We start from the raw sequence: 22,767 nt of genomic DNA on the forward strand, positions 1-22,767 counted from the left end.
ATAGTAATATCATAATTCACATTCGCTGAGACATGCTCACTTGTCACCGTCAGTGTACATCTGTGGGCACTGACTGAGCACTGGGATCGTTTTGAGAAACCCTTCAGTCACTCAGCTCTGCGTCACGTGGTGCGCCTCTGACTGGGTGGTGGGCGTGTCTTAAACAGTGGGGTTTCATTCATAAATACTTTTAGCTTTAAAATCCACATTAAAGTGTTCACAGAGGAGTTTCATCTTATTGGCTTCGCCCCTCCACCCCTGCATGGACCGGGCTCGTTGAGTAGGTGAGTGCTTCCTTCGCTGCATGCCTCCTGGTCTGTTTGTGCAACCAATTCAAATCGTGAGCTCCTCTCTCTCCCTCTCTCTATCTCTCTCTCTCTTTCTCTGTCGGTGACACCGGACTGATGAAAATCACGAGCGCCTGTAAAATGTCAAGACGTTGTATTTATTAACCTCGCTACGCTGGTCAGAGTAAAGCTGCGTTTCATACGTCTCTTAAGTTTACAATCGGTTCCGTTTCATCACGTAATCTGATGCGATTTTACATTCTTACCCAAGGTTTCCTCAACAAAAACCTCCACAAGGAAACAGCTGCCAGTGGCAGAGCCGATCCTCTTTATTTTGTTCCGGGGAAAATCTTGCAGTACGGAGCAATAAGAAGCGGGATGCTCTCTTTTGTGCAACCATTTCTCAATGTAAACAAGTTATTTCAAGGTTCAAAATAAGCCATTAGGCTTGTATTGTGTAGATCTTGAGGCAGTTCTTGTATTGGAGGAAGTGTAAAAGACTACTCGGATCTACAACGATACATTGTATGATACCGGCTGGTATTCAGTACACTGAAATTTTGTTAAGCATGACGGGATTTAGCTATGCTGGGACACCCATGTCTCACCATCTGCTCAGCCAAGTAATCAATACAGCCATCTTCAGGGGTTGCAACATCACAGAAGTAAGCAAGTGACAGATAAACAGATTTTTACAGCTTGCTTTTACACATGTTTTTCCCCCCCTAACTGCTATATGTTAAAGAGTTACAACCAAAGTGTATTATTTCATTTCATTAATACACTGAGAGTTTGGTGTCATTCTATGTGAAACAGTGTTGGGAAATATGGCATATTCTCTGCTGGAGCGGACTGTATAGGGACGCCTTGTTGAATGCAGGCACTTATGTAATGTAAAACTTATCCACACAAACAACTGAATAATTAAACAATTGCTCTGCTGTACTGTATGTATGTTTGTTATCAGCCATGCAGCACTGCCGTCCTGTTGCTCCGAGGCCAGTGGGCCAGCCCTGAGGGGGAAACACTGCCGCTCAGGCTCAGTCGGCTGGGTGGGCTGAGGTGCTGAGGATGCAGCAAGGGAGCTGAGGAGGAGACTCCCGAGCACACAGCCTGACGCACACATCCAGAGCTGCTGCTGCGTGCCGCCCTCCATCAGGGTAAGACTGCCTGAGCTGGTAGAAAGCAGGATGTGGGTACGGTGCTGCAAAGGGAAGCATTCTGGTCACAGCCTGATGTGTTTCCCGTAAGAGTTCTCGTGCTTGGACGATGGATGCAGGGAATTAGACAGGCTGGCAGCAAAGAGCTCGGCAGTATAGCTTACAGGTTGTGGTGCTGAACTTGAGTGCTGCAGTGACTGGCAGGTGAGCAAGCAGTGCTGAGTGCTGCTGGCATGTTGCTTCTCCCCTGCTGGGTGAGTAGATCTATCCAGGGTGTGTGTGTGTGTGTGTGTGTGTGTGTGCGTGCATGTGTGTAGGCGTTTGGTGCAGCAGCAGCAGTATTAATGGCTATGATCTGTAAGAATGGAAACATCATAGCAGCAGTGGTGGTGGAACTCAGCTGCTGGAGCCAGTGTTTAGTAAGAGCTGGTGTTTCTTTCAGTTCTCTCTCTCTCTCTCGCTCGCTCTGTATGTGTGTATATGTGTGTGGGAGGTAGATAGAGAGTCTTTAGGCTGATGAGGAATTATGGGTGATGATTTACAGCCAAGACGTTAACATTTGCATCTTCTGTGGGATTCAGCTCATGCATACAAGCACACTCTGTACACACATACATTAAGTTTCTGCCTCCTCTTGCAGTCTTTCATGGCTGTTAAAGATGCAACGAGATTTTTCTGCTGCAATGGATACTTTCTATCACATCATACAGAGTGACATAAATGTTAATTTGCTATGTTAGCAGGCATCAGTCTGTATTAGTGGACTGCACTGACGTTAATTAGTCTACGTGGTCAGAGAAGTTTTATTTTATGTTTATATTCACAGTATGTCTGGATTTGTAAAGGCAGATAAACTGCAGTATCTTTGGTGGCTGACTTTGTGATTTGATGAACAGCTCCAGTAACAGTCATTTCCTCTTTGCATTTGTGTGTGTGTGCATGTGTTATCTCTCAGGGGGACTCTCTAGTTGGCCTGGACCATGAGCAATGAGTCTACCGTCTGGAACATCCTACCAGAAAACTCCACAGTAAGTCTACCTTTCACCACTGGCTTATTCTCAAACTTCCTGTGTGTGTGTGTGTGTGTGTTGTATCCAGCACACCACCAGAACCATACTTTGCCTCATATTCTCTTCTGGCCGATTGACTGGCTAATAGAGAACATCCTGACCTGGACCTGAAATAATTAAATCTCTGATCTAATCTCAGCTTTAATTTCCCCTCACAGAGAAATTACAGTGTGACGTCACAGTCCAGCACTCATTAACACTTGCTGTGCGTTCTCCCTCGTAGAGTTCAGCATTCAGCACTCCACTTATAAGATCATCATTCTGATATCCAGTCTGCAACCTTTACATAATCTGCTCTATTCTCCCAAATCATGTTGCCATCTATCATTTTATCTGATACAGTTTCAAGCTCTGTTCTGTGGGGCACAAGGAAACCTACTTGAAAACACAATTTTGGTATTAAAACTACATTAAATAGAATAATTCAACAGTTTTTCAATGGAAAAGATAAAACAAAGTAGGATAGTTCAGGACTTTCTATATTTAAAGGAGCTACTTGTAAGTTTTGCTATCGCTACATAGCCAACGTTAGCATAAACAGCTAGTTACTTCCCAGTCTAGAAGAAATGTTACAAATACTGCATCAAACTTAAAATGCTTTACTCACCAAGAGCTTTCTCTAGCAGTGGAAAGCAACACTGATGTTTTGCTTCAAGTTCTATCTCTTTTTTCCTTTTTCTGAATTTAGCACATTAACCAGCTAGCAATTTCCAGCCGGCCTGTCTCATCAGTTTCCGATGACAACTCACTGTAGTGTCCAGACTGCCCTGAAGACATGGTGCTGTTCTGACGGTGTATTCTGATCTCTTGTATTGTAAACACAACAATGGCTGAAGGTCTTGGCAAGTGACCAGCACCAGCACCTGCTTCCAGCAAGAAGCTATGTTTGGCCACAAAGAAAACTTACAAATAGCCCCTCTAAAATTATAGAATAAAGAGACCAATAATAATCTGAAATGATAAATGAATTCCACATATTTATACTGTGAAGACATAATACATTTGTTGACATCAACATAAATAAATCCTGCTTAAGATTAATATTGATAACTGAAATAATACAAATAATAATTGGAGGTAACAGCAGAAACTAAAATACATACTGTATATCACCCATATAACCCATATATAACATACTTATATACACACTGTACATAATAGGTCATTTATTATTTCTTTGTTATTTTATGAACTCATTTGCCCATTTTATTTATTCACTCATTTGTGATTTATTTCCTAGTAAATCAAGCCTGGTTTTCCACAGTTACATGTGATTCCTAGATATTAACTAGATTTATAGCTAACAGGTAACTGTGAATACTGAAAAATGATTTGTTTTAAGGAATAATTGTGCACTCAAAGTAATGAAAATGAAGACATAAATGCATAAGAATGCATACACAATAATACTGATTTTTCTTTTCTCTTGATAAAAAATGTTTATCTGTATAAAACCAAGTACTGTTGTCTGTAGCAATGGAAATAAGGTACTACAGAGTCTCTGCCAATGCTCCTTGTGTGGTTAATTCACTCAGCTGCAGTCCTCCCCTGTGAGAGCTTTCCTGTTGCTTAAGGTATACTGTAGACAGATCAACAGCCCTGGCACTTATTGATTAATTGCACTGTTGCATTTACAGATTCATTTTAGGCAGGCCAACCTACCAGTGGGGCTAAATCAATCTTGAGCTCTGTGGTGTTACTGGGAAAGGTAAAACAGCTACAAATCTAGTCTACCTTTGAGATGTCAGGCTTTTCAAGTTGCAAATCAAATGTCTGCAAATCACTTACACTAAACCTGCAAAGTGCACTCTTCTGTACACTGCTGCATTTTTGGTGTAGCTGCCACCATCAGGTACGAACAGCAAACTGATTGTATGTTACTACAACATTTTTTACCTCTGGTTGTGAGCTGGAACTAAAACGTTCCATGTTTCATATCTGAGCTGGATGGCAAGAATAAGAGTAATAGGTGACCATCTTGACAATCTGTGGGCTGAGAAAGGCACTACATTAACCACCAGTGAGTGGTTTCAGTGATTTGATGTTCATGTGGGAAACTTTTTCTAGTGCTCTTTCACTTTTAAACCAGCATACGTATCGTCCAAACTCAGCAGGAAGACACCTACCTCTCTTCCTGTTGTCTCCTTTACTTCACCTCACTGCCTACTGACCTGATCTATCTATCTGTCTAATTCATGATTTGTTTTTGTCCTCTCTTTTTTACCTCAGGAGATCCCATTCGAGGCAGAGGAGCGACAAGATGGCTATGTGCTCCTCCTGGTGATCCTTTCTATCTTCCTAGTAGGAACGCTTATCTTCATCTCTGTCCTCCTCATCGCCTGCCGTCGCTGCTGCCGAGGAGGGCAATGCTGTGACAGGTGCGATGCAAAAGTCATGTATTTCATTTAGCAGCTTCAGCAGTTCAGCTGACTCCCTCATCCACAGTGACTTATAAAGAGTCCAGCAGTGCATAAACTCCAAAACACTGTAAGTAACCAACAGTCAGGACCGACATAAGGGGTCTACAGTTTATTAAGAGCCCTGTAATAAACACTAACATTAGAAAGTCTGTAATGTTCAGTATTTGTTGACACTATGCCTCAGAGGTGTTCATTCACCTGTATAGTCATTTTGAGGCTATGGAATGTGGCAATGTTGGTATGGGTTTTCATTATTATATACTGTAGTATATTACTTGATGGACATGTTATTTAATTCCACCAAATCTCCAGTGATGCAGTCCAACACAACAAAACTAAGCTCTATCTCTCTATCTCTAAATTTCCCCAAACTTAAATCAACACCACTCTGGTGCAGTTTCAGTAAAAACTGAGGATGTTTTGCTCTGCAAAGTTAGTCTAGTCTGCAGGTGCACAGGTGTTGCATGAAACTGCATGTGTGCACAAACACATGAGTACATACCATTTGTTGACAGACAGAGACTACTCTTCCTGAGCTCACATGCAATTGCTATTTAAAGAAAGACCAGTACTGATGTTGAATGTGTATATTTACATAGTAGATAAGGCTCATTGTAATTGCAAATGAAGCTAACAACTTCCTGTTTACTCCATCCAAGGGAATCACAAACCCATCTTCAGTACATTTCCACTGCCAGACAACACAGTGATCCATTAAACACATTAAACCATCATAATGATGAAAGTCAGCTGTATTGCAGTAATTGTTAGGGGAAAAAAAATGTAAACCTACCCATGTGAGCATGTTAAAGCAGCACAGCACAGTGCATTCACTCATAAAAAATGTCTGCTCTTTGAGCGTCAGGACTCCCTGTGGGGCTGTTATGAAAACACCTTAGTGGAAGCACATTCAATATTCATGTTCATTTATTTGTGATTTATACGTGTTCATTCAGCAGTAACATGGCTACTCTCAAGTCACTTTGTCCCTCTCTACAGTAGCATGCATCAGCACATACACTCAAATGTATGAGAGCGCAGCGGCTAGATGCAGATAAAGACAGAGCACAGAGGCTGAGCCCTGAAACAGCGAGGCTTGCCGGGGGAGAGCAGGAGGAGAATCGGGCAGACTGGTACAAATGATGAGTGTAATGAGATTTCATAGCAGCCATCGGCGGTGATTAATCTTGCATCTCAACCCAGCCCCATGTGCACACAGCGAATACACACACACACACTCAAACTCACATATACGGTATGGGGAGGTGGGAGCCACAGAGGAAATGAAAGACAAGAAGAAGCACAGATCTGGATGGACGGAGAAATCCCTCAAGTCACTTCACACCCACACCCACACACCCACACACACACACACACACACACACACACACACATACATAAGCACACACTCAAACTCATATCTCTGCACAAAGAAATCAGATGGAGAAAGATGACTGGAGAGAGCTTTCAGTTTCTTTTTTCTGCCTCATCAAATAAATCCTGGGCATGGGATTTAAGAGGCACTATGGAGGATCAACAGCTATTAGAGATGTTTAAACAGGAGGGTTTATCAGAATTAAATGTACTAAAAGAATAATACATATTCCTATCCCTGAACAATATGACCTTTATTGTGTGTTTTTTCTGTGCCCTCAAAGATGGGTGGAAACGTGCAATCCAATAAAGTACCATGCTTTATCAGTTCAAGAGGTCCCCTGGCCCTGAAGGTTATCAAGTTACTGGCAATGATTTAGGCCCTTGCTGATTATACAGCCAGGCAGGAAGCCATTTAGACACACAGCATAGTGAACAGACAGTCCTATGACCTTGTCCTTATCATTGTCCTATAGCCTGATTGTTGACCTGTATGTGTATTTAAACTCCTGTCGAACAGAAAGGTCAAATAGTAGTGCAGCTGATCACTGCAGTTGCCCATGTGGCTGACCACATCAGCGGGATCCGACAGATGAAAGACAGACTTCAGGGGTAATCATGTCACCGCATTGATCAGAATGTTTCTGTGTGCCCCAGGGCCAGCGATGACCTGGAGAAAACCAACACCACCTACATGGAGGAGTCTCAGCCCACCCATGGTAAGAGAAAAATGGACAAAGAGAGAGAGAGATGTGGGGATAGAGGAACAGATAAAGGGGGAAGTAACAGAGCAAGGGAGGAGTAATGGAGACAGGGAGGCTGGGAGATGGAGGGATTGAACTGATGGAAGCAGGGATATTTTTATAGCATCAGCACAAATGTGTAATGTCTATTCCATTAAAATATTGTGATCTTGAGTCAATTAGTTTAAGTAGCCGTGCCATTCCTGGAACACATTTTGATATTTTGGGACCAGTGAATACACTCCAATGGCTCCAATGAAAATTATTTATTAAAAGGCAGCATCAGTTTGACATCCAACTGCTTTTGTAAGGCTTTTTGTTTTCATTTTTCCAGTCAGCAGTTTGCCATATTACCATACTCATCCTCTGCAAAGGTGTCAGAACATCCGGTGTTTGACTTCAGTCATACAGACTTGTTTGAAATATATTTCTTTTGTATTTTTGGTCTTTAGTACACATCTGACAGTTACAGTTACAGGACATGCATAGACAGAGATAAGGAGTGATAAGTGGCTGTTATATAACAGCTCTTTCAGCTAAATGCTAACATGCTACCATGCTCACAGTGACAATGCTGACATCCTGATGTTCTCCTGATGTTCAAAGACTACCATGTTCACCACCATTCAGCCTGTTAGCATGGAAATATCATTGTTTTTGTGGGTATTTGGTCAAAAAACAAAGTACTGACGAGATAAAAAGAAGTCAGAAGATCACCAAAGTTAGATTTCATCTTGAGAGGAACATGAATATGTGTTGCCAAAGGTAAACATATCCAACTGTTATTGAGATATTTTGCACAAAACCAGAGATGTCAAGCTTGTGGCAGTAGAAAAAAGGATCAGGGAATCACTAAAGTCAGCAGGATTCATCATCTGGGAACTATGAATGTCTATACGAAATTTGGTGCTAAACTATCTCATAGATGTTGAGATATTTCACCCTAACCCTGGAAAAGTGAAAATCTTGAACTGCTGATGAAGCTTGATGAAAAGTCAGGAGCTAAGCAAAGTCAGAAAGATTCATCCTCTCAGGACCAAGATATGTTGAGATTTGTCAAGATAAACCAACCCACAGGCCAAATTTGAAATCCTTAGAGCCATGGCGTTAGCATAGCTAAAATTCTGAATGCACTGACTTTAGATAAATTATTGTCAATGGAAAATAAATAAACTCTTAAGTGCACTTCGATCTTTCTTCGCGATCACCTCTTTCTCGTCCTCAATCCATCTTTCTTGTGTCTTTTGTCTTTGTTTCTCTTGGTAGAAATCACCATCAGGGTGGATGAGTCAGACTGCCTGTCAATGGCCAGCTCTCATGACCAAGAGACAGAGCGCTTCCTCTCCACGGGGACAACAGGCCGTCGTGTCTCCTTCAATGAGGCTGCACTCTTCGATCATGGCAAAAAGGCCCAGGAGAAAGGCCGCAGGTCAGAAAGACAACTCATACACAGAAGCCCACATTTACAGATCTCTGCTTTTCATTCAGTGTTCAAATCTCATTAATGTCCATCCACACTTTCTGAGATGAAAGGATGTACATATTTGACTGTGTCCATCTCACTTGTATGTTAGTGTAGGGTTAAGAATTAATTCAGAATGCATTATGCATGATGTGGACACAAAGAGCTCTCACCCTTTCTCATTATTTCACTGCCCTACTTTTCTGTTAAAGCCCTGAGCCTGATATGCAAAATCTTCAAAAGGAATTATTCTGTAGGACTAAACCCAGAATCCAGAGTAGCTGTGATGGGTTTGAAGTGGGATATTTCCCCATGGTTGTTTGAATCTTGTGCAAGGATAAGCTATCAAGGGTGTATGCAAACTATGTCTCATCTTGCACAGATATAGCTTCTTATTGGACTCTTTGCACTCCAGGTACACTCTGACTGAGGGTGACTTTCACCACCTGAAGAACGCCCGCCTCACACACCTCCACATCCCTCCCCCTGCCCTCAAGATAGTCACCATCCATGAGTGTGACTCGGCCGAGAACACCATCACCATGACAACGCGCCCTGTCGCTAAGTCAGCACTTTCCATCTTCCAGGTGACGGCCTTGACCTGCTACTAGTCCTGATGCATCATTAGTCTTGATCAGGGCCAATTAGAACATCAATCAGTCGGGTCAGGGCAGGAAAATGTATCAAGCCTAATGTACCCAAACACAGCGATCAGGGATCTCTTTGCCTGCTCATTTCAACAGGCCCTGCACATTGATTTCCCATTTAGGTGAGACTATTCAATCACTGGTACTGGGCTGGCAGCTGGGGAGGGAATCTGGACTGGAAAATTTCCCTTAATACTTAAATGTGAAAACATACTTTGTAAGTGTAGCAACTTAGTTGCAGTACAATAGACTGTGGTTACACAATTGTGCATAACTGGATTTATTGACAGGGCTCTGCAGGAAACATGCATGCTCAAAAAATGATTCAAAGGGGCAAAAGTGTAACTTTGTAACTGTGTTCTTTGCTACAGCCAATGCTGTGCCCCCTTCCACAAACAGCAGTTGACCAGCCTGAGTGTCAATCCCAGCTGTGCCCTCCCTGGAGACGCTCTCAACTCTGTGGTGGACACCAGCTTCAGCGAGAACACTACAGCGCTCAGCACTAAAGAGCCAAGCTCCACCTCTGTAAGTTAACATCAGTTAGAAACACATCAGGTAATAACTCTTCTTCACAATCATGGTGAAGAAATTTTGGTATGTCACAGTGATTTTCTTGCTGAAATGTTGCACATTAAAAAAGATGAGTGCAAATACTTCACAAGTAGTGAGTGTGCATACAAATTACCTGTAAGAGCCTCACTGTGACCTAGATACTACCGCAGAATGATAGTATCAAAGTCAACATGAAGTTTTGGGAGTTAATCATTTGTAAAGCGAGACATTTTCTTAAGTCAGTCAGTCGGTACACAAACCAGTCAGCCAACCAGTGAGTCATCCACACGGACATTAAAGGGTCCGGAGCCTGAGGGAGGACCAACAAGAGTGATGGTTGATGGGTAAACAAGGAAGCCCGTGTGGAACATCACTGTCAGAGAGGATTATACACAGACCGCTGGTCTCGGCAGGTTTCCTCTCTGACCGTGTTTCTCTCTCTCTCTCTCTCCGCTCAGATTGAGTTGATGGGAGCTGGGCCCCGGGGCAGAGGCAGCAGTGCCAGTGTTGGAGAAGGGGCCGCGGCAGGCAGCGGTGCCCCTCCTGCTGGTGGTGGCGCAGGAAGCCAGGGGCCCATGCTGCAGTTCTTCACTAAACTGCGGCGCCATGCTAGTCTGGAGGGGGCCAGTCCTTACTTCAAGATCAAGAAATGGAAGCTGGACAGCAGCCAGAGAGCCTCGAGTCTGGACACCAGAGGTAATGGATCCTTGATGGTGTAAAGTGTATTTCTGTTGTATTATTTTTAGAAACAGTCTGTGCCAATGCAGCAAAGAAGTGAAGCAGCTCTTTGTGTTTGTCATAATCATAACTGGGAAAATAAAGTTACACTGTTTGCAGTTTCTTTGTTAAGGTCTATGTTTTATATTTATCTGTGTGTTTAGTATTTTTGGCAACATTCTCTCATGGTAAATCGACAGTAGTTAAGCAGAGGGCTCCAGCAGCCAACTGTGAGACGCCTTTTGGCTGCAAAGAGTCGGATATACACACAGACACACACACGTACAGGACAGATGGCTCAGTGACGCAAAGATCAGTCTTTCCAAGGCAATTTGAGCCCCTGAGTGAATCATCCCTGCTGATCCCCTTCATCCTATATACACACACTTCTCCCTGCTCTTCCCCAGGCTCAAGCCTTCTATCATGCCAAGGGACCACAAAAAGATCGCAAAATCCCCCTCAACAGACCTCAACAATTGATGGAAGCTTTCTCCTGAATTAAGTGTCACTTCACTCCTGCCTGCCTGTTACACAACCTGTACAACTCACTGCTCTCTCCCCATGTTTGGTGCGAGCCAGGCTCTCCAAAGAGGAGACAGTTCCAGCGCCAGCGGGCCGCCAGCGAGAGCATGGACCAGGACGACAACGACGCGCACCACATAGACCTCATCCAGTACATCGCCCGCACCCAGGACGTCACTTACTGTCCCAGCCAGCCCACTACACGCCTCCTCTCACCTCCCTCTACACCACCCCCCTCCCTCGGCAGGTATCTTTAATTCCCTTGCCATTCATCCTGTCCACTGCTTTGCTGCCTTGCACTCATTTTTTAACAGCAGCTAGAAAATGTGTACTAACGACATAGTGCAACACGATTCTCCACCGCTTTGCCTTTTTCACGAAAGTGTGCTTTTATAACCTGGGTGAAACTGCACTGAGAAAAACTGAGATTGTTTCACCATGCCAGCTGAGCAGGGATACAGGAGACTCAATGAGCAATGTCAGCGTCATGTAGACTGAACTGTAAGTCATTGAGAAATACATACAGAATTAGGTTTGAAAACTGTCCTCCAGTCATTTTTACACTAATTGTTTTGCTATGACATTTAATTAGATTAAAACGCTCCATGCTGACTACTTGTAAATACTATTTATCCACAGTCTTGATTTGTATGTAATGAGATCCTTTAAAACAAGAGTTCTTTCAAAACCAATTTCATGATTCGAAGCCAGATGTAGGGGATTCCCAGAGTGCACTTTTTTTTAGGAGAGCTGAGTGGAGAATTGGGACGCAGGGTTTATATCTGGCATAGAAAACCATTCCATCGCTGACATGGCCTGATAATGTCATGATATCTGTAATAGTGCAGGGGTCACTGCGATTTTGTTATTTTAAATTTGCAATTATAGTAATGCAGGTTTTGCAGCATATATGTTTATGTAACAAAAATGACCTTCCTACATATCTTCTTATATGACTATTTTCTTTCTCTGAATATTAAATTACATTTAATCAGTATTTCCTGTGCGTGTTTGCCAATGTTTGTTGATGAAAATAAAAGCAATTTCTGGGAATCTGCCCTGAGCGAAGAAATTTGATGATCCTCGCACTTACTCACAGTTTACTGCTTATGATACGTCTCCAGTGACGTTCTATGCAGTAAAAGGAAAAGGAATTTTCAAGCACACTTTTTTCATTATTGAGTTGAGTTCACTTGAAACACATGCAGCCATTGCCAGCCATGAAAATCATTCTGTGCACTGTGAACACAGCCATGTATCAAATGAGTGTTATTCAGGTAAATGCTCTGACACTGACACTTGGGTTTGCGTGTCTGTGTTTCTTCCCTTCCCTCTCTCCTTGTTTCTTTCATTTTATCTCATCTCTCCATCCCTCTGTGCACTCTACAGGGTAGAGGTAGAGGTGATGGTGGAGCCCAGCTGCAGCCATGGAGGACCAGGGGTGATTGGCCTATCCCCTGATCCCCAAGACGAAGCACTGTCCCTGGCAAGAAGGGAAATTGCTGACCCCGTGGACCCCCTAGATCCCCAGGACCCCCAGTCACTTTACAGAGACATCTGGACCCTTCGCGCAACACTGGAACAGTACGCCGCCTCTGATCAGAGCAGCAACAATGACAGGAACTCCGTGTGCAGCGATGCTGACAGTGTGTGTTCGCTGGGTGGACGCACAGAGACAGAGAGAGGAGGGCTCCCCAGCTACCCATCCCAGGAGTTAGGGGATGAGGCAGAGGGTGGAGAGGATGACAAGGGTTTTTTGATGTATATGGACGAGAGGTTAGGGATGAAGGAGGGAAAAAAGAGGAAACAGGAAAGCACCGAATCAGAGCGAGGAGGCAGCGACGGAGAAACGGGGACTCGTAAACTGCTGCAGATGGACAGCGGCTACGCGTCCATAGAGGCTCCATCTCGTGGTCCAGAAGACCTGCGATTGTTTGGAAGCAGCAGCATCAGTGGCAGCCCTAAGGACAGGACAGCCCACGAGAAGAGGCACCACTTCACCAACGCAGGGCGAAGTGGAACCATCAGCGACAGCTTTGAGTCTCATCTCTTTGAGGAGGAGCCAGAAGATGAGTTGTTGTTGGGTGCCAGTGGAGGAGTTTCCATAGAAACAGGTGCTGGTTCACTGAGCTGGTTCCCGTACGGTCAGATGCTCACACCTCGAGAGGCTGCGCAGTCTTCACCCCAACTGCCATCCCTGCACCGACGAGACTACAGCATAGATGAGAAGACAGATGCACTGTTCCACGAGTTTCTCCGCCATGACCCTCAGTTTGATCAGCAGGAGTCGCCGCTGAGAAAACACCGGTCCCGAATCCACCTCCGCAAACAGTGGCAGCGGCACAAGCAGTGGAGCGACCCTGGTGTCAGACACTTCCAGTCCTCCTTTGAGAGACAGCGGACCCCGTTGCGGAGGGGTGACAGTGTAAACTACCCACTGGACACGAGCTACCACAGCACCCTGCCCCGCATCGTCAGTGCTCCTGACGAGGAGACCAGCGATGGCACTGGCAGCACCCCCGACACTCCAAAGGTAGTGCCCACAACTGCGGAGGAGAGGGGCATGGACAGGGAGCAGGGCGTCATCGTCAGAGACACTGAGGAGAGCACCTCCTCCTGTTCTCCTCTGCCTCCTCACCCCTCCGCGTCAGAGAAAGATGGAGGGTCAAGTGAGCACCCTGACCCTCAGGAGGACAGCAAACAGTCAGGACTCCCCCCCGAGCCTCCGGACGAGCTGCCCGACTCCTCAGGCTATGGCCCACAAACCATCACGGCAGAGCTCACAGACAAACTGACTGCTAACCTTGATGAGAGGCTGTACATGGGCCTACGCAGGACCAGGGACACAGCCACTGAGTGTGTGACGGTGACGGCCACTTACGCTTCTCCAGACCACAGCCCAGTGTAGCAGGGCTCCAGTCATCCTCCTCATCAGCCTCACTCCTGCTGATACACACCTTTTTTTTTTTTGGTTTGTTTGATTTGTCTTGCCTCAGTTTAAATGTCTCTCTGTATACAGCTTGAATGGTGTGATCCAAACCCACAAAGTGACAAGTATGCTTTAAATCAGTCCATAACTAAACACTTATTCTCAGATAATGTTAGATACAGTTCATCCACTAGAAATGCATCCAGTCTCTCATTATGCCTGTTAGCATCACAAAACTGTTCAATGTTACCATTTAACAGCTCATTGAACAATGATAGAATTCAAAGTAATAGATTTACAGAGCTAACATATCAAAAATAATGGTTTTAGTAATAACTGTTTGTCCGTTTTTTTCTGTGTCTGTAGTCTATTAAGTCTCTATTGTCATGTGTCTACTGCTGTCATCCTTGTCTCTGCTCTCCAGTAAGAATAAGTAAAGCTGAAGGCCGGTTTGGCCTCTGTACTTGTTGATCCACTGTGAAACCAGGTGCTATTAGACATAAAGAAAGCTACAGATCTGGACACAACAGGTACCTGTCAGCCCTGTGGTCATACATGACTGGAGAAGAAGCAGTTTTATCATACTTATGAGCTAAAATATTAGTAAGAATAACATAATAAATCAAAGCTATATGAGGCATACTTTACCTTGGTGTAGGCCTATTCTGGGATTATCTAGACTTTCTAAACATGTGTGACTGAGGCTTCATTCTAGAAAATGGAGTTGTTTACACTGGTACTTTAGATCAGTGGTTCCAAACCTATGGGTTAGAGTACCCCGAAGGGAAAGGAAACATCTGAGAGGTCACCAGAGACAGAAAAATTATTTCTATTTAACTATAGAAAATATAGTTAAATATTTTGTTTTGTTTGGTTCTGTCCTAACCAATCTGATGAAATATGTTGATAGAAGATTGTTGTGTTTGTTGCCTATTTTTGCCCATTTTTCATGGACATAAGTATCGAGCTAGCTAGGTGGAAAGATGACATCCCCATTCTTTGCCTTTGCCTTTGCCTACAGAGCTCTGATTGGTCAGTTCATTCAGTTCAACAGTGTCATTAAAGGTCACAAGTGGACTTAGAGGTGCCAAGGAGCCAGAAGCCAAAAAGGCTGGGAACCACTGGTTTAGACAGATGGAAAGCCAAAAAAAATTTCACCCCGAATGACTTATTTTGAAATGGAAGATATCCTTTGATTTTCATCACTGAGTGTCTGACTGGTCATGCTGTTTGTTATTTCTGATGGAAATTGCTTCTCAGCAATGTGACAAATGTCTTCTTTATTTTTTATTTTTTATTATTATTTTTTGTTTGTTTGTTTCATGAGTTGTAATATATTTTTGTACGTCTGCATTGCTTGAATGACAATGAAAACCGACAGTGTGGCAGGTTTGCTAAGGACACATTTCTTTGCCAACAGACAGAACTAGCAAACCAGACAGCCACTAGCGCTCTGATCTGAAGACTTTTTATCAGTCAAAGATATGACGGTCATGTTTGATTCCAAAAGCTACTGTCAGAGTAATCTTACTCTTAATAGCTCTGGGCATCACTGACATTATAACAAACACAGTCAGAGTCTATAGCCATGAGGTGGGCAGTTACACTAAAGCTATTAGACAGAATGGCTGCCCTCACAAACCTTTGCTGTTTATTGACTTTATAAGAAAGGCATGCTTTCTCGTGCATGGGGCTCCCAGAACAGGCTTTATTTGTCCACATCTGACATTCTTATTTTTCCCCTCCTTTTCCTCCCTCTCCTGAGAAAGTTGACAGTGCAGTGGATGCCTCCCTCGGGGGCTGAGGAACTTCACTTCCTGCCAGCTTATAAAACCACACAGAACAAAGACGTTATTTGTAGTTAAGTCCACTTTATTTTTTCTCATATATATTTTCTCATATTCTGCACAATTAAAACAAACCAGTTGAGCAACTCAAATGATGAGCAGATCTCATCTAGTGGGGGAAGAACATCCTCAGCAGCAGCAGGAGGTTGATTGTAACCTACTTTCGCTCATGAAATCTTATTCTCGGGGGGTGGGGTGGGGGGGTGGTCGGGTCTTTTCCATCTCTCCCTCGTGCAGTGTGGGGAGTCACTGCAGAAGATGGTGTTGAATATTAATCATGGCAAGAGAAGGGAAGTCCTCTTTTCATCCTGTCTCCCTTTATTCGTTCTTTGAGGCTGTTACCATGCATGAAATGGAAAGGAGTGAATAGAAAATCAGGGGAAAAAACATGATCCTCCTCACTTTGTTTGGGTGTGATGATGATGCTCCTTTCAAGCCTGCCCACATTTAGATCTTTCTCTGCTGCAGTGGCAGTAGTCTCCTGTTTTGGCTAAGTGGACTCCGAGGCAGAAGCTACATTCCTCATTAGGGGAACAATGACTGAGATGAAAAGAGTTCAGCTTAAATAAGGAGTGAGGAGGATAGTGGGTCTTTTTCTCTTTGCTCTCTCTTTCATGTAGCCCCCTCAGATGCACACTAAAGTATCATGTCACCACGAAGAAACACAACACTGGCACAACGTTGTGCAATCAAATTCTTTTTATGACGGCACTAATCAGCAGGAAGGAAATAAAATTTCAGTTATTCCCCTTCTCATCTATGATGGCACTTCCTTCCTTGATGATAATAATTACTCAGCAAATTCTGACAGTTCTGGGAAAAGAGGAAGACAGCTGCATTTCCGACAGATCAAAAGTCAAAATGTTTCAAAGCTGAGTCAGTACGACGTGACAACAGTACAGCAACCACAACTATTCAAAGAAAATGGCCATAAAGGTTGATTATCAATCAGTACATTTGTACAAAGATTCAACTTTGCTGTGTATAAAAGCACAATGTCACAGGAGCTAGACTAAATCGATGTCCTTTATTAGGTTTAGACAGATGCTGTGATAACTGGGGACACTGTGGTAAATGGTGTTTGTATACTAACCAGTAGCCTGTCAAATGCATTGATGCATAGCTGTGTGTAGGTCTGCATGAGAGTTAACATTTTAGTACAAATCTTCATGTTTTCTCAGACTTACGGTACAAAATGATCAAGTCCATAGTTAATGCTCATTTGTTTAAGGCAGAAGTTGAAACATTGGTATGACTAGAGATTTTGTATTTTACGGAATTCACTTTTAAGACTCGTGCTAGGATGCTGTAACTGATGAGATTTTGTGAGATTTATCTCTTTGAAAGTAGAAGTATTTCTGTATTCCTTGCTTGTTAGTAAACTGCTTAATTTCTCAAAGAAAAAAAGGTGAGCTTTCTTAACAACTTTGCTTTTGTTGATCCAAATTCTATTGAGCCTTGAGGGACCAAATCATTTAAAAAAAAGTGTTATTTTAGGGTTGTTTTTCAATCTGTGAATAAATGAATGAAGCAAAAAACGGTTCTAACTCGCCTTATTCCAAGGGAGTGGTTGTGAATCAAGGCGTGGGAACGGAGTGCATGTAAGGTTCCCTCTCATGAATCTCATTTCATTTTTCTCTGTTGCTTAGGCTCATATTGATTTCTTGCCTCTCCTTATCACGTCCTCCAAATTAATTGGAGAGAAAAGCCAAATCCAGCCTGTGATCTACAAAGGCAACATCTCAAATGTCTGCTTTCCTCTTCACGCTTGATAATCTATCCCCCTGGTCTACACCTTACACTGGATGGCTAAAGTTTAGAAAACAGGCAACAGTGAAATACAGCCATACTATGACTCTGCTTTATCCTGCTAGTTGCTTGTTTTGATATTAATCATAGAGTAGGGCATAAATGGATCACAATTATTGGAACTAGACATTTAAATGGGTTAATACTGTGTTAATCTGAGATGCTGCCTAAGGTCCAGTGTTCATGGTTGTTCTGAATGGCCACATTGGAACATGGAGCGAAAAACCAACTGTCATGAGATGTGATGTCATTTAAATATGGGATAACGACACACATATCGACGACATTCACAATGTTGTAATTGGTTGTTCACATCAGAGGTGACAGGAATAGTTGTGAAAAGAATGAGGCTCAATCATTTGTCTGATCAGTGGCATGAAGGGAGGGTGTATATTGGATAGTCGTTGTTGGAAAGTTACAGGAATCCACCAATTAGAAGTCAGAAAGACAGGAGGAAAGGGGGTTTCCAAAGTTATTCAGCATCCGCTGGGAAGTTCTGGTGGAGCGTGCTGCTGCCTTAACTCTAACTCAAAAAGAGAGAAAACGAGTGACAGCTGTGAACAGAACTTCCCTAAGTTATATAATATTTGACAAGGATTTTGATCATTGGTCAAGTGTCGAAACAAATTAAAATCCAATCCAAATCCAAATCCACTTACAATCCAATCCAATCCATCCATAACCTGTTGAGATATTTCATTCCACTCCCCAAATGACATCAACATCATAGTGGTGCCAGAGGAAAAGTCACGGGATCATCCCTGAAAGTCAGGGGAACTCGTCCTCTGGGAACCATGACTGTCTTTACAAAATTTCATGATAATCCTTCCAATAAATGTTGAGATATTTAAGTCTGGACCAAAGTGGTGGACCAACCAGTCACAAGTTACCATCAGCATGGCTAAAAAAATCTACCTCAAATGTATCTTGAGCATTTCTCAACAAGGAGAAAACAAGAAGAATTTCATTCTGACTTTTAATGAGGAAGATGGTGCACAAAAGGTGCAATGACTAATGCAAGAACTACTGGAGGCACAGCTGTGAATGAATGTGTGGGTTTGAACACTGTGTACTGTAAAAGAAAGACTCCTTTGCGTCAATCTCTAACACCCTTATCTAATCAAAGTGGAGGAAGTGATGAGAACACATTGACTCAGATTAATGCAAAGCCTCACTCTTCCTGTACATGAACATGCATGTCATAGCAGAAGCCACAAATCTGCGATGAAGCCAACCCACCACAAACCAGACATCAAAGTCAAGGTGAGGCAAACTGCAGAGTGTTGGTGGACGAAATGGAGGAGACTGCAGGGAGGAGAGCAGGGACTGCTGCTCCTGATGCAGAGAAGAAAGTCACGAACACGCATGTCGTGCTTGTAATCGTGACTGACGTGAAAATATGTCAGAGCTACATGGGAGCACATTATAATTATAACTTTGCGACCACAGTATTGTATTGTATTGTATTGAGTTATTAGTTAGAATAGTCAATGAATGATAATTAAATGTTATCAATGAAGAAGAAAATCATTAGACAAGCCATAAGCAAAAGGCTTATATAAAAACAAACTGAAACATTCAACAGTCTTTAGAGTTGCAGTGTGTGTTTCCCTGCCTCAAGCTGTATCATTTCATGTCATTTATTCACTTGGAAAAACACAATTTTCATAACAACAAATAATGTATTGTGCTCTATGAAAAAACTGTCAATCTACTGATTTGAATACACATCACTTTGCACTTTATACTGATGAACTGTGGGGTGAACAGTGCAGCCTGCACAAGTTACATTTACTCTGTGCAGGGTGGGGGCTCTGGAGAATCTGACACTGAGGTTTTGTGAAAGGGGGTGGGTGGAGCGGGGGCACAGCCTCTCTCTACCATGTTTCACCCTTTTGCATCATCCCGAGCCTCACCCCCCAGCCCATCACTTCTTATTGTCTGTCGGCCAATCACCGAGCCAGACACCTCAACAGTCAGCCAGTTGGGAGACTGTAGATGGGGTTTCCTTCAGTGTGTGAAGCTACGTCATCTGTCTGTGCGGTGTGGCAAATCCAGCGAAACATCCTTTGAGGCTGCTCACATATCCGCGTCCAAGTCTCTGCTGAAATGCCAGCTGAGAGGTGAATGAAAACCTCCACGCGTCCTTTGAATCATTACATCACAATAAATGTCGCATTTACATTTTGCAGACGCTCTTACCAGTGCTAGACCTCCAGGGGCCACACCAGCAATTTGAATAATTGTAATAAAAGTTAAATATCAGCTAGATCCTGCATTATCATAATTTATTTTCTATTCTGTTCATGAGGCATTTTCCTAAATATTGTTGTGTTTTATTATTGTTGTTTGAATTGAATTTTTCTATTAATAAACACAGTTTCCCACAAGCCCTAGACAACTGTGGGTTAAATGTCACAGCTCAACAAAGGAGGTCCATGGGTGAGACGGGGGACTGCGGCAACTTCAGACATGTCTGTAATAACAATAGTGTCAGAGAGCAGAGATTACAGCTAAAAAAAGAGGGGACGATGACAGTAGAGGAGCGTTGGTGAGTGAGTTACGTGTTGGTGAGTTCTGATGGAAGCTGTAGTTTTTGTATTAAGCTTTCAGCTTCTTAAGGTGAGTGCTGTAGTGGAACCTATGTTTAATATGGAAACCTTAGGAAAATGGTTTTTTTTTTTTTTTTCAGAAAGACAGATGAAAGTAATGCCATAAGAAATAAATTACAGAAGCTACTAGAACAGAGGCTAACCCAGATGCAACATCATCCTGTGTACATAATGGATTTCATTTTTACACAAAAACTGATGTTGAGTTTTTTTTTTTTCCCCCCCCACTGGGAGAATCTTGCAGACAAGACAAAACAGACCAAATCACATGAATATAGATATTATGAAATGCTTCATCTGTCATAGGTTTGTTACAGTTTGGCAGCAGTTACCTCACACCATTGAGTAAACACTGTAACTTATTCAGGCTGCTCCATTCACAACTTGACTGTTACTCATACTGTGTAGAACCACAAACAGTGATGGCGGTGGTGTTCCCTGTTTTGTGCCCTAGCTTCACACGCCCGCCCACTCATTGCACATTTAAGGTCTACCTTCCACACATGAATGAGCACATATTTGCCTCTGCAATCCCCCCCTGCACCTCTCTCCTCCTCCGCCTCACCTCCTGCCTCCGACATAAGACGACTGTCACGGAGGTGCTCAGTATTCAGGGATGTTTTTCGAGTGGAAAACCCCATCCCCTCCCTCCCTTCATCGCCGCAACCACCACTACCTGCTTGTCTGTTCCCCCTCCACCCACGCATTCTCCCCACCTCCCCCGCCTCTCTCTCCCTCTCTCTCTCTCTCACCAGATTGCCTTTTAAAAGAGCAGCTCCAGGCGCCGCTTGAAACGTGCGGGAGATGCCGATGACTCACTGGGTTCCTCTTTGCTCACGATTTGACGGCTCTTCTGTTTCTCACTTATTATACACAAAATAAATGTGATGCTAAAAGCCAATGAGTGTGAAATGATGTTGACTGAGCTGACCTCAGCTGTGTATTAGACAACTATAAAGCTTAAAAAAAAGGGCTTCATTACTAGTGTTGTTTTGTGAACTGCACTGGAAAATAAACAGCCAAATTATTACTGTCATTTTTTGAAGATGTGCAAAATACAAGCACAAATTTCACTGAAACAACAGTGACAATAACACCAGTCTCTTCTATTATACATGTAGTGTCTGACTGCAGATATTCATCGAGATGAGATGGGTTCTCCTTCTTTTACCAAACCAGTCGAGCACAGGCAAAGTCTATTAAAGCGCCTTAACTTGTGCTGCTAAATGAGTCATAGAGAAAAGGAGGGAGAGACAGAAAAGGGTGAAAATTGAGACAGTGATGGAGACAAAAACAAGAAGATGAGAAAAGAAAGGCAGACACATATAGAGCAGACAGAGATGAAGGGGCTGCTATCACTCGGAAATAAAAAGACTTAAAAAAAAAGAAAGTAAAAGGAGAAGGAGAGCAGGAGAAAACCCTAGAAAGCAGATTATGCAGCATCTCCTTCCCACGCAGTCTGCCCACGCTCTCTCTCTCCACCTCCTCCTCATCCTCCTCCTCTTCCTCTTCTCCTTGTTCAGGATTCTGCTCTATCCATTCCTCCCTCCCTGCCTTTTTCCTAGCTCAGCTGCGTCATCCAGCTCTTCATTGTGTGCGTGCCCCCCCCCCACCGCTCCGGAGGGACAGAGAAGAACTCTCCACCTCGTAACTTTGTTCTTACACGCGGGCTGAAGCTTTTTTGGGGTATTTGTTACAGTGGCTACACCGAGCAAGGTCGAAGGACAAAAACACACCCACACACATGCAGACATTATTCCAAACACTTATCATTTATTTATCAACCAGTGAAAAACCCCCCTTTAACTGCAGTCATGTGTTTCATTAAAGCTTGGTGAGAGATCCCGCCCAGGCTTTTAGATACTCAAGGATTTTATTTTCATCATAGTGTTAAATGCATTTAACTACCAGCTGATGACAGAGACGACATTTAAGCAGTGATACATGTGAACGTATTTGTATAAATTAGTATGAATGTGTTGTTGGGGGTTTCCTCACCTGCCCCGTGTGGTTAGTGCGCAACATCTGAAGGTGGAAACTCCTTTTTCGAGACCTTTCTGTGATGAGAGATTCTCCATCTCCCTCTTGTTAGCATGTCACGCACAGACTCCTGAGTGTGTTTAGCCAACCTTGGTGACAGCACTGATCTCTCCCATCCATGGGTCAGCTCCGAGGTAAATTAAAGACAAGTGTGACTCACCACATCTTGAGATATGCAATCCAACCCATCAACACTGATGTCAGCGCTACCACAGGGATGTGACTGGAGGGTTATGACTCAAATTATCCTCCTCATCTAAATATCAATACTCATGCAGGTCACACAGACGGCTTTAAGAACTGAAGGAAACAAGTGAAATTGCGGAAGAAATTAGCGGCACATTTTCCTGCTGTAATTTACATTCCGCTTGTCATTGCGGGCCAGAAACCTAAGTAGAGATGGTTAACAACTAAGATGAAGGAGAAACATGGTGAAATAGCTGAGAGCTGCTCTAAGAATTATGGTGCATATGTGTGAATTAGGCACAGATGACGTTTGGAGTGTGAAATGCAAGCAGCTAATATGGAGTAATGGCAGCTTGTTGGTCAATCAGTCCATCACTTTGATCCAGAGTG

General features: G+C 43.3%; 1 protein-coding gene across 1 annotated transcript; it reads left to right on the plus strand.

The window, feature by feature from the left end:
* Positions 1-20: 20 nt before the first annotated feature.
* cbarpb (CACN subunit beta associated regulatory protein b) lies at positions 21-17,272 on the plus strand. Its single transcript, XM_018667318.2, is given in 12 exon segments — positions 21-284; positions 1,255-1,447; positions 2,403-2,475; positions 4,747-4,895; positions 6,969-7,030; positions 8,321-8,483; positions 8,932-9,103; positions 9,535-9,561; positions 9,563-9,688; positions 10,174-10,411; positions 11,012-11,201; positions 12,344-17,272. Coding segments are annotated over 10 exon segments (2,694 nt in total). The 5' UTR covers positions 21-284; positions 1,255-1,447; positions 2,403-2,427; the 3' UTR covers positions 13,863-17,272.
* Positions 17,273-22,767: the final 5,495 nt, after the last annotated feature.

The sequence above is a fragment of the Lates calcarifer genome, linkage group LG17 (genome assembly GCF_001640805.2).
Source record: "Lates calcarifer isolate ASB-BC8 linkage group LG17, TLL_Latcal_v3, whole genome shotgun sequence".
NCBI classification, from domain to species: Eukaryota; Metazoa; Chordata; class Actinopteri; family Centropomidae; genus Lates; species Lates calcarifer.